The sequence below is a fragment of the Spinacia oleracea genome, chromosome 4 (genome assembly GCF_020520425.1).
Source record: "Spinacia oleracea cultivar Varoflay chromosome 4, BTI_SOV_V1, whole genome shotgun sequence".
Taxonomy (NCBI): domain Eukaryota; kingdom Viridiplantae; phylum Streptophyta; class Magnoliopsida; order Caryophyllales; family Amaranthaceae; genus Spinacia; species Spinacia oleracea.
In genome coordinates, this window is record NC_079490.1 from 37,630,533 (window position 1) to 37,647,789 (window position 17,257).

Below are 17,257 nucleotides of genomic sequence, written 5' to 3' on the forward strand. Positions count from 1 at the left end.
AGTTACAATACAATTATACAACTGCCCGTTCTTTAAATGGACTCGAGAGCTAGTTAGAAATAAAAATATACTAAGAACTCACCAGGAGATGACACATGTCATTCCTGGAATGAATTTTAGCATATAGTTATTGATTGATTATAATTGATTTGATTATTGATTGACATGTAATATACCAGAGACTTTCTCCATTGTAAAACCAAGCTAAGTTGGTGGAGAACTCACCTTTATCGAGCCCCATTACCTACAAAATGTTTGAGAGTGACAAGTAATAACCTGCGTAGATGAGCGGTAATTAACCTATGTTAGGTGCTGGTCAGTAGGGTCCCTCCTTCTTAACTACGGAGTATTAAAAAAAAACACTTATACTTCAATTTTTACTCATATTAGGGGTATATCCGTAATTCCGTATATTATTTTATGTGGCCAGCTTATTATTTTTGCAGGCAAAAAAAGATAGAAAAAACGAGGAGATATTTTCCCCTATTACCTGAAAACAGATGATGTAAAACCCCTACTTTGAAATCCCTAAACCCTAAACACTCACCGAGCAACAACAAACCCCTTTTCCTTCAAAATTATCATGACATTAAAAATGGCGAAACTATGAAACTTCCTACAACTTCACCATTTTCATTCTCATCTTTTCTTCGTTGAATTTCTTCAACCTCCATGGCTACTACCCACCTTCTTCGCCATTACCATGGACCTCTCACTATCTCTCCTACCACCAGCCTCACTGACTTCGTCATCAACAACAACAACGGTGACGACAACGACGATGATGTCGGTTTTAATTTGTTGCGGAAGACTCCTCTCCAGCTACAGACTTTGGAGAATTTGTTCTCTGGTAATTTTTTTTTTGAATTTGAGGATAATTAATTGATAATTTGTCACTCATTTCTGTTTTTGTTGTAATTTTGGTAGTTGTTCTATAATTGATGAATTATTCATGAAAATGGCCATAACTCTACTTTTTCTATTCTGTTGGCATTTCGTGGAATATGTTAATTCTAGCTGGTTTGCTTAATTTCTACACTTTTTTGCCCTTGGAAATGCGCAGCATTCGATTGGGATTTATCAGTAACGGAGCTGTATTTTGAGGAATTAGTTACCAGTACAATCTCCACAATTCTATTATTTATTTTTGTATTAATATGGATGAGTAAGTCATGTACTCACGTCAATTTCCAGAAATCTACTTTTCAATTAGTATTTTAGGAGAATGTTTATTCTAGCTTGTGCACTCATTTTCTGTCACTTTTGTGTTCGTGCTCAGGCAAACTGTGCCATTATTGATTTTTATTTTTGGTTTTTACGTTTGAATTAATTAGTAATGAAGCTATTTTAAGGAATTAGTTAAAAGTATAAATCAGAACTCTAAATTTTGCTTATTTCGAATAAATTGGTTGGCTATTGAATACTGTTTGAGCTGTTATTTATTTTTGTGGGTGAATTACGGGGAGTAGTGATTTGATGATAGTTTTGGGATTCATTGAACAGATGATAAGAACCCAACACAGAGTAGACTGGAGGACTATGCTTCGGCTTTAGGCCTGACTTGTGAGCAAGTGAGAAGATGGTTTATTGAGCGTCGTCGAAGAGATAAGCAAGATGCTGCTAGAAATATTCAAGGAGGGAATGGGTCTGCACAGAGGACAGATAAGGGGAAGAGTAAGATGAAGAAAAAGAAGAATTTATCAAGTTTGGAGCCAGGAGAGCATGGGAGTTGTACAAGAAAACCTGGTCTCGTGCAGGATATGTTATATTCTCCAGACTATATATTTATGAAGATATTCAGGAAAGATGGTCCGCCCCTTGGTGTTGAGTTTGATCCTCTTCCCGATACAGTGTTCCAAGGCAGTAACGGCATTGCAGGTTGGTCCTTGCTGTTTGAAGCTACGACTTTGTTGAATTTCATTTTTTTTTCTTCCAAGGCAAATCTAATGAATCAATCTTTTTAGTCATGGAAAGTACTTTTTGGCTTTGTTGTGGTTTTAGATTTTTTTGCATATAGTTTCTTTCCTTGGTCTTAGGCGCGGTTATCACTTATTTTGGTAAACAAAGCTCATTAGGGTATAGGGTTTGATGAACTTCTCCCTGCATATTTTGATTATATTATATTTCTTTTATATTCTGATGCTTTCTGTCTTGGTGTCCATTTGGATAAATCTTTAAAGCCTTTTTTGAGGTAGATCTTCAAATTCCCCTATTCTGCACCTTTTTTTCTAGCTATCTATGTAGTATATATTTTCTATTCTGTTTTTCTTCTTGGCATAGTTTCTTGTTACTATTATACAAATGAATAGTCTGACACAATTTTTGGCTCCTCGCTTATTAATTTCTTGCTGTCTTGTTACTCTTCAAAGTCAGAACAGAGAACTACTATTTCTATTTTTGTAGTTTTTTTGCGTAGGTTTTTGTGTCTCTAAATGACTCCAGATGACGAATTTGGTGAATGTTCTGTAGCTGATTAGCATTCCTAGTATAGCAGTGATTTTATTAGGTGTTCAAGGAGGTAATCTTGACTCACGAGTCCCTTTCTCGTTCCTCTTGTTATCAATAAATTGACTAAAACTCCAGTTTCACCTGAAAATACTTAATGTGAGCCAGTGAATACAAGCGATGAAGAAGATGAGAGTACTAGAATTGTATTAGGACGCGAACTTAAAGATTAATAATGTGAGAAGGTAGAATAAGGTAGGTGCTCTTCCTGTGGCTTTTGTTATGTCAAGTAAACTGTGTCAAATTCCTAAGTGAGCAGTTCTCATAATATAGAGCCTTTCTGTTATAGAGTTGGAGGTAGCCTGAAGAAAGTACCCCTGGAATCTTGTGAAAATATCACGTGACAACTCTTGTATAGTGGAAGGAAGCTTTTAGAGTTTGGAATTTGGATCTTCTTGCACCACTCGGTCAGTCAGGAAAGTAAGCCATTATGTGAAGATTCCTCATGTTCTCGAGCTCCTCGCCTTTTCTTCTTTCTTTAGTATTTTACTTTTATCTTTGATTGAAATGTAATTACAGTAAAGATTTTTTAAAAATAAAATTGCGTGAAGAATTTTAAGTTTATTTTCTAATTATTAGTAACTTGGAAATTAACTGCTAATTGCTGTCTTGGGAATAAGAAAAATAAGCTGATGGATATGTTTAGCAATGTGGTGCTGGACTGCTGGTTGCAGGAAACGACCTAGGTTTAATAACCCATTGTTTACAAAATAGGCCTTCTTATCTGTTTTTCCATTTCAATATATACAGCGTTCATCATCCTCTACTGTGGTCAATTGCTTTTAGATGTCTGAATTTCAATGTTTCCTTCCCCATGAAAAAGGAAATGGAGGAGATAACAGTAAATTTAAATCCATGTTACTCTCGCTGCAAATCAAGCAATAGCTGTTTGTCTTATTCATCCGTTACTATAATTTTTCTTTTGCTCATTCATGTATAAAGCACCCAAAGATGAGGTTTATCATTTATAGAGATTTTGTATGAATCTTGTAATTAAATCCCTGTTCCCCTCCTGATTTTAATCTTTTATTTCACTTCATGGTGTTAACCAGGTAGCAGATGTTGTGAGGCTGCAAGTCAAGGTGAACAAAGGGCCTTTAAAAGAAGGAAGGTAAGGCCACATTTTGTTGATTTAGACAGAATGATTATGGAATATTGTCTGACTGGGAATTTCTATTTATTTTGTTTTTGCATTTGGTAAAATATGAAAAATGAGTTAATTGTTATCTTTGTTTGCTGTTCCAAGGATGACTTGTCCACTTTCTTTATACTCTCCGATGCCTATGTTATATACATTATTTTCTTATCCAACAAAGATTACAAAGTAAGAAGGCATCGATCCTCAAACCAAAGCAACTGTTGGAGTTAATCATCACCTTTGAAACTCTAGAATTTACTTGTAATTGCCCTATCTATTATTTTAGCCTACAAGAAACTTAGGTTATTCTACCCACCTACCAAATCACAAGATAAGGTGGCTCTTGAAAAGATAAGTGAATTTTGTTCCAACATAAGCACTGTAAAGTGCTGTTAAATCATTAAGCCTCTTCAGATTTGTTCCTTAACCCCTCTAAACCCCAAAAGAAACACATGAGTACATGACAGAAAAGTGGAAACCCAGTACGGATTCCCTCAAGGATAACGCATCACATGAAAAGTTGACAACAAAGAAAAGTCTGAAAAGAAGGATTCACATGACATTTAGTTCTGGACTTGCTTCAATTTCAGGTGACGAAATCATCCGTTTTAGACACTGAGCAATGTAGTCGAATGAAAATTCCCATGAAGAAACATGGAAAGGGTAAAGGTTTGATGTCAGTCTTGCAGCTGGTTAATTCTCATGCTCCTTTTCGAGATAATGATGGAGCACTTAAACGGGGGAAGGTGCTGGAACCTGTCAATTTTCTTTCTTGGTAGTTGAGTGGCTTTTTGTTTTCCCCCCTCAACCTTTTGACGTTTCTATCTGTACCATTTTCTGTTCCATTTCATAGATGCTTCCTCGTAAAAATAGTCAACCAGGAAAAAGACACGGCATGGGCAAAGGATTTATGACTGCTTCACAGCTGGCGAATCCTGATTCCAAGAGGAGAACACAGAGACGGAAACCTACGGCTGTATGTGGTCTATCGAGCTTTTGGATTTTTTTGTTGTTGTGCAATACTCTCTTTGTAGCTGGCAAATCAATGCTACGACCTACGAGATTGATTCATTTAAGAAAGTATTGAATGATTTATTTGTTTTCTCTCTCTTTTACTTCAAGCAGGTGAGACGGTCAGGGAATAAAGTTCAGGAGAAAAAGAAGCCTCCTCCTCGTCGAAAAAAGGTAAACTTGTTGGATTTTGCATGGAATATTCTTGTACTAGTACCGCCAGGAATACTAACTTTATTGTCACATATATCAGGTTGAATCTATTCAGAAAGAAATTCAGAAGGCACAAAGAAATTGTTGCAAAATTGCTTTGGATTTATCAAGATATGATGAAAATCTCTGTTCATTCTCTGCGAAGGCGGATGACGAGGAGCTTGAGCTAAGGGAGCTCCAAGCTGGACCAAACCCACTAACTTGTGGTGGTCATTTTGCTAATGTTGGGAATGGTTGCTGTTCGCTTTGCAAAGGTTTGCTTATTCCCCCCCCCCCCCTAAAATTTAAAATACTGGCTGGCGTGGCTACTGATTGCTTTATCTGGTACAGATAGATCTTCACAGCTCACACTTACTGTTTTGGATGTCCCAAACAGAACCTTGCTTTCCCTTTTGTTGTTTAACATTTTTTTAATTAAGTTAAACGAATAACTTAAGGCCTGTTTGTTAGCGTTTTGAGGTTTCAGTTATTCTAAAATTCTGAAAACCATAAAAAGTAGTTTCTAATTTTGTGTGTTTATTTCAGAATTGACATGACAAGTAGAACTAATTTTAAGTTGATTGTTGAGCCTATATCATGTTAAAACTGAAACTAGCTTTGATTCCAAATGGGCCCATAGTTATTTATCTTGTTTTCTCTCTCCATCAAAATTCTCTCTTACTTTTTTATTTTCTCTATCTACCCTTTTCCAGTTAATTTTTTTATTATGTATGTAACAACTATTTCTGATCTCCGCCCAAACTCAAGTGTTATGCCCTTTTTGTTGGGACATAAGAGAGTATATGAGTATTTATTTCCCTCCGATTATCGACTATCAATGCTTCATTGTAAAACAGGTCTTCTTCCTAAGTTCCCCCCTGATGCTCTTAGAATGAGAAAGCCACTTTGTATGCACCCTTGGAATTCATCCTTGGAGCTTGAGAAGAAACTTTTTAAGGTATCTTGTCTTATTTGATTGTTCTCTCCAAATTTGTATGTTTGAGATTCTTTTTGCATATTATGGGGTTTTAGGGTTAAATCATAATGGACTAAATCAAAATGGCTCTTAAAACCTCTTCGCTTCCTTTCCATGAAGTAGAAGATGGTCCTCCAGTTGTCGTCCCATTATCGCTTTTGGGTCAATTGGAAACAACCTCTCTGCAATTGCATGGGTAAGGTTGCGTTCGTCCGACCCCCCTTACCCCGCTTCTTGCGGGAGCCTTTGTGAGGCAATGGGGTAATGATAATGATGGGGTTTTAGGGTTATGTTTTTAAATGCCTGCTGCTATGGTGCCTAGTGAGCATTTTGTTGTAGTCTTATTGAGAAGTTACACATTTGCAACGCTTTTGCTACCTAACCTAAGTGAAATTTTGACTTGATCTTGTACCGTTTTTGCTACCTCTTTAGGCGCTTTATGCTTATTGGTTTTTGTTTATTAATTTGTTTAGTTTCCCTAATGAAGAAAAAGAAATGCAAAGGAATATGCTGAGATTTTTGCTATGATTCTGATCGTTGTGCTTTATTAGTTTCAGATGTTTTGAACTTTGTGTTGATGAATGTTGTTTCCGTGAACAGGTTTTCCATTTTCTGTATACTTATGCTGCAATACTAGATCTTTGTCCATTTAACCTTGATGAGTTTGCAGAGGCATTCTGCGATAAGGTGAGTTGCTCTGTTTCCCTTGACGCAGTTTACCGTTACCACATTATGGTTCTCGATTTAAATTGCTTCACGTTCTTCTTGCTTTTATAGCATACCATGTTTTGCATCTCAATTTAAGTTGAGATATCAAAAGCTAAATTTTGTCGCTCTCTAAATGGCTTTCAGGATTCCTCATTACTGGGGAAATTGCATGTGTGCCTCCTTGGTCTGTTGCTGTCTGATATTCAAAAGGAGATTTCTTATGGAACTTCCATTCACTCAAATAAAAATGGCATGTTTCTAAATTTGCTTCGTATGGTGAGTCTTAATTAGGGGAGGAATTCCGTTTCCGCATGATGTGCACTTGCATCATGTTTTTGTATTTGTGAATCTCAGAAAAGATAGACTAGCTTATTGTTCATGAATTACGTGACAGGCTGGGACACAAGATTATGCTGTGAACCTTTGGAAGACATCTCTAAACCCTCTGACATGGACCGAAATATTGCGACAAATCCTAGTTACAGCTGGCTTTGGATCAAAAGATAGTAACCAAAGTAAAGGATGTCTTCCCAAGGTGTGTGCTGTTTCATAATAAATGAGATGAATTTACATTGCTTCCAATGCACTGTTGCTCTAAATTTAGTGTTATACTAGTGTGTAGCTCGAGCGATGTCTCAGGTTTCTACTTTGAATAATATAATTTGATTTTGTTTTGAATAATTGTTATTTTGAACTATTTTCGCTTCTTAAAAATTATATGTTACTCCCTCCGTATTTAAATAGGAGATACACTTGGCCGGGCACGGGTATTAAAGAAAAATAGTTGAATGAAGTAAAATAATAAAGCAAGTGGGGTTGGGGTAAATATTTTAATCAAGTAAAATAAGTGGGGACTACTAAATTTTGGAGGGGTGTGGGGTGGGGGGTTAATGAAATTAATTGTTTAATGTGGCAGTTGGGTTGGAGTACTATTTAATTAGATGGTGGGGTTGAAAAGTTACTAAAAATGGCAAGTGTTTCTCCTATTTAAATACGGCCGGAAATGGTAAGTTTATCTCCTATTTAAATACGGCCGAAAATGGTAAGTTTATCTCCTATTTAAATACAGAGGGAGTATCAAATTAGAATGTCTTGCCATCTGAATGTAGTGGATGTATAAAATAATTGAAAAAGTTAGTACATACTTCCTCCTTTTCACAATAGATGCATCATTTTGACTTTCTACACTATTTGTATACTACTTTGACCATCAATATCTTTAATTACATATTAATAAAAATTATAAAATTGGATATTTTGAAAATATATATTTGAGATTAACCCAATAACAATTAAAAATTACAAAACCTGCCTTTACATATTAGTAATAAATGTGGTCAAAGTTATTAAATGAATAGTGTGAAAAGTCAAAATGGTGCATCTATTAGAAACAATGGAAGTAGCACTTTGTGTTATGACAAACTGGTTTGTTATAACGGAAACAAGAGATTGATCTTGAGGAGTACAAATTACAGAGTCAAAATGGTGCATCTATTAAGAAATGAAGGAAGTAGCACTTTGTGTTATGACAAACTGCTAAAAAAGAGGGGTAGCCTCTTTCTTTCTTTCTTTCTTTTTTTTTTTTTTTTTGACGTCTTGGTTGTAACGACTCTTTCTGATTATTGGCATGCTCTTTTGGAGTTAGTGCCTCACCATTCTTCGTACTTGTGATATGATGACAGATGACATCTCTAGCATCTGGAACTGTTACTTTTTTGTTTACCATTCATTCATAGTTTCATACATCATATGACAATTCTTGGCTGCCTTTGGGTACCATCTGTGCGTCAAAATTGTATGAAAATGGCATTTTATATACCTTCTCCGTTTTTTTTATATCCTCTTGCCATGAAGTTTAAGGAAGACAATGGAGATGGTAAACGTACAACTTGATTAAAATAAATTTATACTTAATAACCCAACCTTTTCCTCGGACTACTGTTGAAGTTACTTTAATTAATTTCTGTTTACCTTCTCCAATCTCTTCATTAAAGTGCATGCCAAGGGTATACATTAAAAATACGGAGTAATGCAAAAGGAAGGAGCAAGAATATGTTTTTTGTGTGTCATGTGTGTGTGGGGGTTGGGGTGAGAGCCTTTCTTGCTGCCCTTTTTGGCTGCGTTTCGGCCCCGGATATAGGTGTGAAGTCTAAACTGGAAGCATAATTAGATCTGAGTCATTTGACTGTCTCTTCTCACAAGCATTTTTTGTGAGCCACTTTTAAAAAATGGCCTTCAACTGCGAAGTGATGCTGATGTTGTATACTTGTATTACTTGTATATGATTGATTCTGCTTAGCATAAATCTTGCACAGTCGAAGCTGTGTAATCTATACTCCATATTCGTTTTTGTTTTCTTGAGGTCGGTTCTCTAAGAGCTTTTTAGTGTTTAGATGCATGCGTTTATCACATGGTCGTATCTCTCTTTTATCTACTAGTCCTTTAGCATATATGCATTCAAGAATCAATGCATAATGATATAAATATTTTCTTTCTCTCTCAGGAATCAGATCATATGGCCAGGTGTGGATTTCACCCTGATACGTTGAAGGGAACACTTTTTAGCATTTTGTTTGAGCAAAAAAACAAGGGAATGAAGGTCAATGAGTTGGCAAAATATTCGCAGGTCCGTCTATGTGTGTTGCTTTACACGAATCTCATCTATATGATGTAGACAGTAGAAATGTGTCACTTTTGTGAAATACGTGATACTGAATGACGGAATTTTGTATTTGTCTTGAAGATAGTGGACTTGAATCTGGAAAAAACAGATGATGAACTTGAAGATTCAATTTGCTCAATTTTGGCCAGTGATATTACTTTATTTGAAAAAATCTCGTCATCTACATATCGTCTACGTTTAACATCAATCATGAAGAAAGACGAAGATACTCTGTCGGATAACGATGACAATGGAAGCATTGACGATGGATCGAGGAGTTTCCATAGCACTAATGCCGAGTGTGACTCTGGAATATCTTCCTCAAGGCCTGATATGGGCCATCAGTATCCTGAAAATAATCCATCTAGTCTTTCTTCTGTCATAGATGAAAGTCACCCCGGGGAGTCATGGCTGTTAGGTTTGATGGAGGGAGAATATTCGGACCTAAGCATTGAGGAGAAGCTGAATACTTTACTTGCTCTTGTTGATCTTGTAAGTGCAGGATCCAGCATTAAAATGGAGGTAAGTTGTAGTGATTTAGATTTGCACCATAACATCTGATCTTTATTGTTTCCTTTTTCGATGACTTTTGTAAGTTTCTTGCTTTTGTTCCTTGTCAAATGCCACACAACTATCCACAAGTTTTCTGCCTTGCTCCCCGACAATACAACCTTCATTGTATTTTACGAGTTCAACTTATCATGCAACAGTACACAGCCATCTCACGATATTAATTGCAATCTCATTCTTAAGAGTTTGAAAAGTTTGCCTGGCCATAACCTTTTATAAGGCGTGTTGTTTCAGGAAGATAGCTGTCGACTCGTCGGCGCAGTTAATTGCAGAAAATTCATTTTGTACATTCTAAATCATGGTTGCTATGAGTATTTCCCTTCCCATCTGTTTTCAATATCTTGAAAATGATGAACATTATCGTATCACATGTAGAACTTCTAAATTTGCGAATTGCGAGGTTGGAAAATTGTGTACCCTTGTTTTGAACCTAAAAATAACCATTTCCCTATGAGGTAGGAGTTTTAAATTAGAATTGTAGCTATAAGGAATATATCTTCGTCAATAATTTAACTTATAATTAAATAAGAGAAGTGAGGAATAACTTAATGAATTCTTTATCTCATAACAGTTTTTGCTTTGTGGGTTAATGCCTTGTAAATACCTTTCAGGTCTTTATTGTTTTTCTCTGTATGATTTTTGTTCCACTTTTTTCCCCGAAACGTGTTGTCTTGTTGGTGAAGGTTACATTAGGTAGATAGTTGTGGCATAAATACGAGTTATGAGATTAAAATGACTGCATTTAGAATGGCAATTCTCTCCTTTTGTATCTTGCACTATCTAGATCTGATGGCTGATAGTTGAAAGATATGGTGCTTGTTTTACCAGAATGCTATCGGATGCTGAACATGTTTAATGTGTTGGCAGTCCATGATGTTTGGATGTCTTTACTGAAGGCCTAATTTTGCTAAGCAGTACGATGCTGTTGTTGTATGGACGGTTTATATTTTAGTTGAGACTCGTAATCCTTCTGTTTAGTGTGACTGCAATTCTAACACTCAAAAGACTTGTTTTACCACAATTCAAATATACATAAATTAATCACTCCTATTGAGCCTAAACTTAGTCAATTCCAATAGAAGATCAACAATCACTTGATCGCCTTATTTTTTTGCAGTTCTTAGTCTTTGTGGACTTTAGGTGTCTAATAACCATAGTAGAGATGGTTGACGTATGTATATTGCATGGCTATTTCTTGAAGATTTTCCGCATTTACTTGAATCTGGAATTGCTTTTGGGTCAATTGGAAACAACCTCTCTGCAATTGCAAGGGTAAGGTTGCGTACGTCCGACCCCCCTTACCCCGCTTCTTGCGGGAGCCTCTTTGAGGCAATGGGGTAATAATAATGAATGAACTTGAATCTGGAATTGCGTTGTAGGATCCATCGGCAGCAATTGCAGACTGTGTTCCAAGGACTTATCAGCATGGGTCTGGAGGAAAAATTAAGCGATCAACAGTACAGAGACCTAGCTTGCATATCTCATCCTGCGGCGATGATAGAGAAAACGGGCGTTTCTCTTCAGCTTTTTATGCTGTTGATTCATCAGTAGTGTTATCAATGATGTCTGAAGAGTGTAGATATTCTGGCAAGAAAAAAGGTTCTAATGGAGCAGGAAATGGAGATGATCTACATCCAATTCAATCTATTTTTCTGGGTTCTGATCGCAGGTATAATAGATATTGGCTCTTCTTGGGTCCTTGTGATGCTGATGATCCTGGACATAAACGAGTCTATGTAGAGTCTTCTGATGATGGTCAGTGGCAAGTGATTGATAGTGAAGAGGTGACCTTTGATATTTTTTTTTATTTTCCCTGTATAAGTTGCATCTTCTCTTTTTCCTTCTCTTTTTCTTTTTCAAATCTTATATCTTGAATATGTTTCTGTTGATTATGGTTGCAGGCTCTATGTGACTTGCTGGATTCTTTGAATGATCAAGGTAGGAGGGAAGCTGTCCTTCTGGCATCACTGGAGAAGCGTATGCCATTTCTTGTTGAAGAAATGTTGAGCAGGATACCAATTGATATTAGCGGCAGCCAGTCAGCACAATCTGGTCTATCTGAGATAGACAGGATCAATGAAGATAGCCCGTCACCCATATCTGATATAGATAATTTGTCGTTGGGTGAGACTTTATTTAATGCTGTAACATCATCTGATGCTGCACCTTTCATAGTTGGAAAAAAGGCAGAACAGCAAAAACAGAAATATGAGCGGCTTCAAGCTTATGACTCGTGGATATGGAATGACTTTTACTCCATTCTTCATGCTGTTAAACATGGAAAGCGGTCATTTTTTGATTCGTGGACAAGATGTGGAAGTTGTAATGATCTTTACTGGCGTGATGAAAGGCATTGTAAGACATGTCATACTACATTTGAGCTTGACTTGGATCTTGAAGAAAAGTACGCTATCCATGTGGCTACATGTCATGCCCCTGAAGATGCTGATATCTGTCCGATGCATAAAGTGTTGCCATCAAAACTACAGGCTCTCAAAGCTGCAATCCATGTGATTGAGGTATGTTACCTTTGGTCTAAGTGGTCTAACTTATTATTTGACCTTTAGTCTTGGGCCAATATATTATTTTACCTACAGTTGCGTTTTTCAGCTTTGGCTAAACTTGTGTATTTACAACATGAAAGGCCTGATTCAATTGTGTTTTCCATTAATAAGTTCCAGATGCATATTGCGTGGACTGGTTGGTGCAGTCCTGCGGTGTCTGAAAGACATTCATTTTTCTGGTCTAGGCTCTACATTTTGAAATAATGAGACACTTCATTTACTTCTTCTAAACAGATATTAGGTGGTATATATTGATTTCATTGGTTTCTTTCAGATAGTTTGCATGTTGATTTGGCTAATTTGTAGCTCTAGATTTACCTTTTCTTCCCTTGCATCCACCACAGCACGAGTTCCAAAAGTTTAAATTCTAATTTATTAGTATGTTTAGACAACAGTTTTGTAGGGAAAGGAAAGGGAAAGAAAAAGAGGGAAGGGGATGGTAAAGGGAAGATTTTCCTTTTAAATATTCCCACTTTTTGGAACGGTATAATTCATTAATGAGGAAAGGATAATGGTTCCCGCCTATTCCTTTCCCTCTTTTCTCCAACACAGCGTCCAAACTAGGAAAAATGATCAACTTTAATGAGGAAATGATCTTCTTCGCTTTCCCTTCTTTTCAAATTTTCTCACCCAGAACAGACCAATATTATTCACTACTCCCTCGGTCCCTTCAATGTTGCTCAATTTGACTTTTCACGATCTCCAAGACACGATTAAATCATAAATATTCTAATTCAACCCATGTAAAAATTATAAAAAGTTGAAAATCTAAAAATTTACATTGAAATGATTCTAATAAGACCCCACATGGGATTACATTATGTTTTACAAACTAGTGAGAATTCATGGTCAAAATTTTTCAAGTTTGACCCAAAAATGCAATGGGACAATCTTAGGGGGACAGAGGAGTACATAACTGATTTCCTTGCTAAGGATTGAAGAGTGATAGATTCTGTGTTACTTAAAGTTCCTTTGGCAATATTGTACATTTGTACTAGGACTAGGAGCATGAGTATATGCAGTTCATAGAGTAATAGGAAAATAGTCTAGTGGATCTTTGTAGAAACTGTGGATCATATGATGATTCTCAGAAAGTTGAAGGCAGTGGAAATAATACTTCATGGAACATCTCCATTCATGCAAGAATAATTATGAGTGACACTTGGGGGAACTTCGCAATCTGCTGGGTACCCTTTAGTTTATTTCCTTGACGAGATCTCAAGTTTTCAACAAAAAAGGATGGATTGGCTTACTAATGGTTTTTTTTACTTGTCATTCTTTCTATGTCTAACCCTCCTATGCCCATACCTGCAATTGCATGGAAGAAGGATGACAGAAAGGATGGCGGTGATGAGAAGAGCCATGGTGGTTTCGGAGGAAAGAGAGGAGACATAGTGGTTCCATTCTTTAATCCGGCAGAAGCCAAACAAATATTAACTTGTCTGGTTGAACCAAACAAAAAAAATCAGAATTCCGTTCTTGGTTCTTCTCCCTTGCATTATCCAAACCGTGCCTTAGTATTTCTGAATAAGTTGGAATAGCCCAACTTGTGTTTTGGAATTTCAGGGTTATTATGCGCGTTTTAAGAGCTCTGTAGGTCATACAATATCGTGGTGGCCTTAATTTTCACTGTTGTGTTGGTGTCTGGGTGGGTTGATTAGAGAGGATTGAGGAATGATAGGATTCCACGATTGGCTGTGTTAGTCTAGCTTATTTGTTGAATCGGGTGGGCCTTTTGCTGTATGGGCCAATGATCATAGCCTCATACGGTAGGCTACTAATCCCGGTATGCGCTCTCAACTGTAACATGTGCTGGGCATTCTTCATTTCCCCTTTCTCTTTGCTTAATTTGTTAGAATTCTGCTCCACCTTCGTAACACTTCTTATTTGATTTATTTATTCCATTACTGAAATCTGTTCTGAATTTAACAAAGACGTCCCTTTGGCTGATGATCATTTTTCTGGGGTCAAATAAACCACCATTATGGTTCCAAACTAACATTTGTCTTACAGTTGATTATGCCAGAGAGTGCACTGATTGGGGGATGGAAAAAATCTGCTTACAAGCTTTGGGTTCGGAGGCTCAGACGCACCTCTTCTTTACACGAGTTTTTACAGGTATATAATTTAATTATTCTCTGATCTATTGCTTTCTTGTTTTCTGTTCACTTGGTATCAATATTACTGGTGCATCTTTTTCAAATTTAATTATGTTTGTTTGCTACTGATTGTTTCTCTGGTATTTATGTAATAGGTTCTAGGTGATTTTGTTGGTTCCCTTAATGTGGATTGGGTGTCACAATTCACTGCCACACATAAATGCAAGTATACAATTGAAGATTTTGTTGCAGAATTTCAAACTATGCCCCAAACTTCATCTGCTGTTGCACTCTGGCTGGTAAAATTAGATGCCATGATTGCTTTGCAATTGGACGAGAAAATAGTTGAAACTGCTAAAGGTATGCTAGTTAATAAGTTCTTTTTTCCTCAGTTTTTTTCGCCCTTTGCTAGTTCAAGTGATATTGTGGTCTTTTAGATGGATGTGCATCACATGTATCTAGCATCTCTTCTTCGAAGGACTGCAGAGATGGTTAGATTTAGATGTTCATATTAAGCCCTAAAAACCCATAAGGAATTACTATAGGAAGGTGCTCTCTGCTTCTCTAGTTTCTTAGTAAAGGATGGTTCATGTTTCTTCTACCATTCCTTTAATTAAGTCATTATTATTAGCTTTGGTTCTATAATCCTAAATTAAGAATCCTAGTCAATCTTTCGTTGCTTATCTTTTTGATTTTCTTTTCCCCTTATGTATGTGTGTGCTTGGATGTCGGTGAGTCTGCTAAAGTATAGACCTATGCAGTTAGCTGTCAACCTCTTCACTCTCAGGATTAAGAGTCTGCTCATATCAGTTGCCTTCTCATTAGGCCTAGTGGCCTACTGGGGTAATGTTGTTATTATAGTCTCCGTGTCGCGGTTAGTTTTCTGCTAATAATTCTAGCGAATTTGTGACAGTTGTGTAAAGGGGCCAAAATTGAAGCTTTTTATCTGAGTGATGTAATGTGAAAGTTGCCACTTGCCAGTGAAAGAACAAATACTTGATTGCAAAGATTGATGTAAAATTAGGTAATCAATGGGCTGCTAGTTGTTAATTGATTGTTGGTCTAGTTGATTGTATTCATCTCCTTAGCTGAAAAGCTGTGTCCAACTCGGGGTTTTCACTTAGGAATACGGGGTGTTATTCGTTAATAAGTAAAAAAATAAAAAAAAGCAGCCAGATTCTATTAGAATTTTCCTTTAAGAAGCTAGCTCAGAGTTCAAGTTCATATCTCATCAAACAACAGCTCTGAAGTGGGAGAAGATGTTTGATAAAGTCAACAGGCTAAAACCTACTAATGCGTGAAAGACTTGCTAAAGACATTCGAGGGATGGTGCACTTGTTTATCCCTGAGAATTGCATACACTTCTCCTGTGTTGTATAATGTGTTGTCTTTTCATCTATGTTTCAGTATGTTATGGTTTCATTTACATAGTTTTATTGAGCCATATTTAACTTGCTTATTCCAGGCCAGAACTTAGTAGCCGCCCCGGTAATGGTTTCAGTTGATGATGATGACTGAGATGTGCACCGCTGGCCTGGTAGAAGATTGATTTATTTCCCTTTACAAAAGGCAGACAGACCCGGAAAAAGGCTATGTTCTCTACGATTCTACAAGAGAACCCTTTTGGATAATAGCTCGGAGGCTTGGAAAGTTCAAATGGTAAAGGCTGCGGGTATCTTGTACAGAGGAGAAGGGTTGCTGACGCTCATTTAATTTATTTTGAATATTTTGGGCAGGTTGGCTAAAGAGATAGTGTGTACAGATAGAACTTTAGAAGCTTGTGGTGAGTCGGTGATCGACGCCACAATTATCTTGTAAAACTAGTTTATAGTATACGACACTAGAGTAGAAATCAAGCATCCATAATTCAACACCCATGATTTCTCTGTAGAACAATGCTCTAAAGCATACCAAAATTTTGAAGCTGAGTGTCATATTATTTTGTCATGACACAACGATCGTGTGTTCGTTATACATATAAATAAATGAAGGTGATTTTTTTGTTGATCATGATATAGTACTGTCCAAGTTATAGAGCTGTTTAACTTTGAGAGTTTGAGACATAATTTCGTTGTTTGACCCAGGCTCTTTTACTTTTGATCGTCGCTCCTTTTTTTTTTCCCTTTTATCTTGAGTACAAACTTGAATATTTTCTATTGCTAATTTCCCCGTCTCTTCCCACTCTCTTAACATTTGAACAGGATGATTGTGCACCATGTAAGCAAAACAGGTCATTTGACTTGTCTATGTCAGGTTTTGGTTCATAAAATAGAAATTTATTATCTATAGTTAAAACACAAAAACAATTACTTTAACCGGGTCTCTAGAAAAGAGAATGAAAAGCCTCCTAAAGTAGTACTCTTTCTTATGTAGTTACTTTCTCTATCCCTTAATACTCATACCGTTTTGACTTTTTGCACTATTCACATAATTTATTTTGTCACTATTTTATTTCTAGTATATGAAAATAAATGTTAGTATATAAATATTGTTGGCTTCATCTTAATATATATTTATAAAATATTAATATTTTTATAAGTTTTTATAATAGAGTTAAAGATATTGGTGGTCAAAGTTGTGCATTGGCAAGCTTGTTCAATCAAAACGGTGCGAGTATTAAGGGACAGAGAGAGTATGTATTATTGATGCTACACTGGCACATTTATCTTCACTCTTCTTTTGTACAAGTTCATATGTGTTGTAATATTTTGAATATAGAGGATCCTTAAATATTGATACAAAAAACTTCAACTCCCTCCGTATTTATTTAAGGAATACAATTGGCCGGGTACGAGTATTAAGAAGAAAAATTGAATGAAATAAAGTAATAAA

General features: G+C 36.4%; 1 protein-coding gene across 2 annotated transcripts; it reads left to right on the top strand.

Annotated features, from left to right (window-relative positions):
- Nucleotides 1-487: 487 nt before the first annotated feature.
- LOC110805428 (homeobox-DDT domain protein RLT3) lies at nucleotides 488-16,438 on the top strand. Of its 2 annotated transcripts, none has more exons than XM_022011032.2 (18): nucleotides 488-850; nucleotides 1,504-1,878; nucleotides 3,558-3,616; nucleotides 4,234-4,389; nucleotides 4,497-4,619; nucleotides 4,766-4,828; nucleotides 4,908-5,121; nucleotides 5,704-5,804; nucleotides 6,423-6,509; nucleotides 6,675-6,806; nucleotides 6,925-7,065; nucleotides 9,034-9,156; nucleotides 9,274-9,714; nucleotides 11,142-11,546; nucleotides 11,664-12,281; nucleotides 14,340-14,444; nucleotides 14,581-14,785; nucleotides 15,891-16,438. In XM_022011032.2, the coding sequence occupies exons 1-18, from the start codon at nucleotides 673-675 to the stop codon at nucleotides 15,941-15,943; spliced, it is 3,579 nt and encodes a 1,192-aa protein (XP_021866724.1). In that variant the 5' UTR covers nucleotides 488-672; the 3' UTR covers nucleotides 15,944-16,438. The 2 variants fall into 2 exon arrangements, with proteins under 2 accessions (XP_021866724.1, XP_021866725.1); XM_022011033.2 differs by having other exon boundaries at nucleotides 489-850; nucleotides 4,769-4,828.
- The last annotated feature ends 819 nt before the right edge of the window (nucleotides 16,439-17,257 follow it).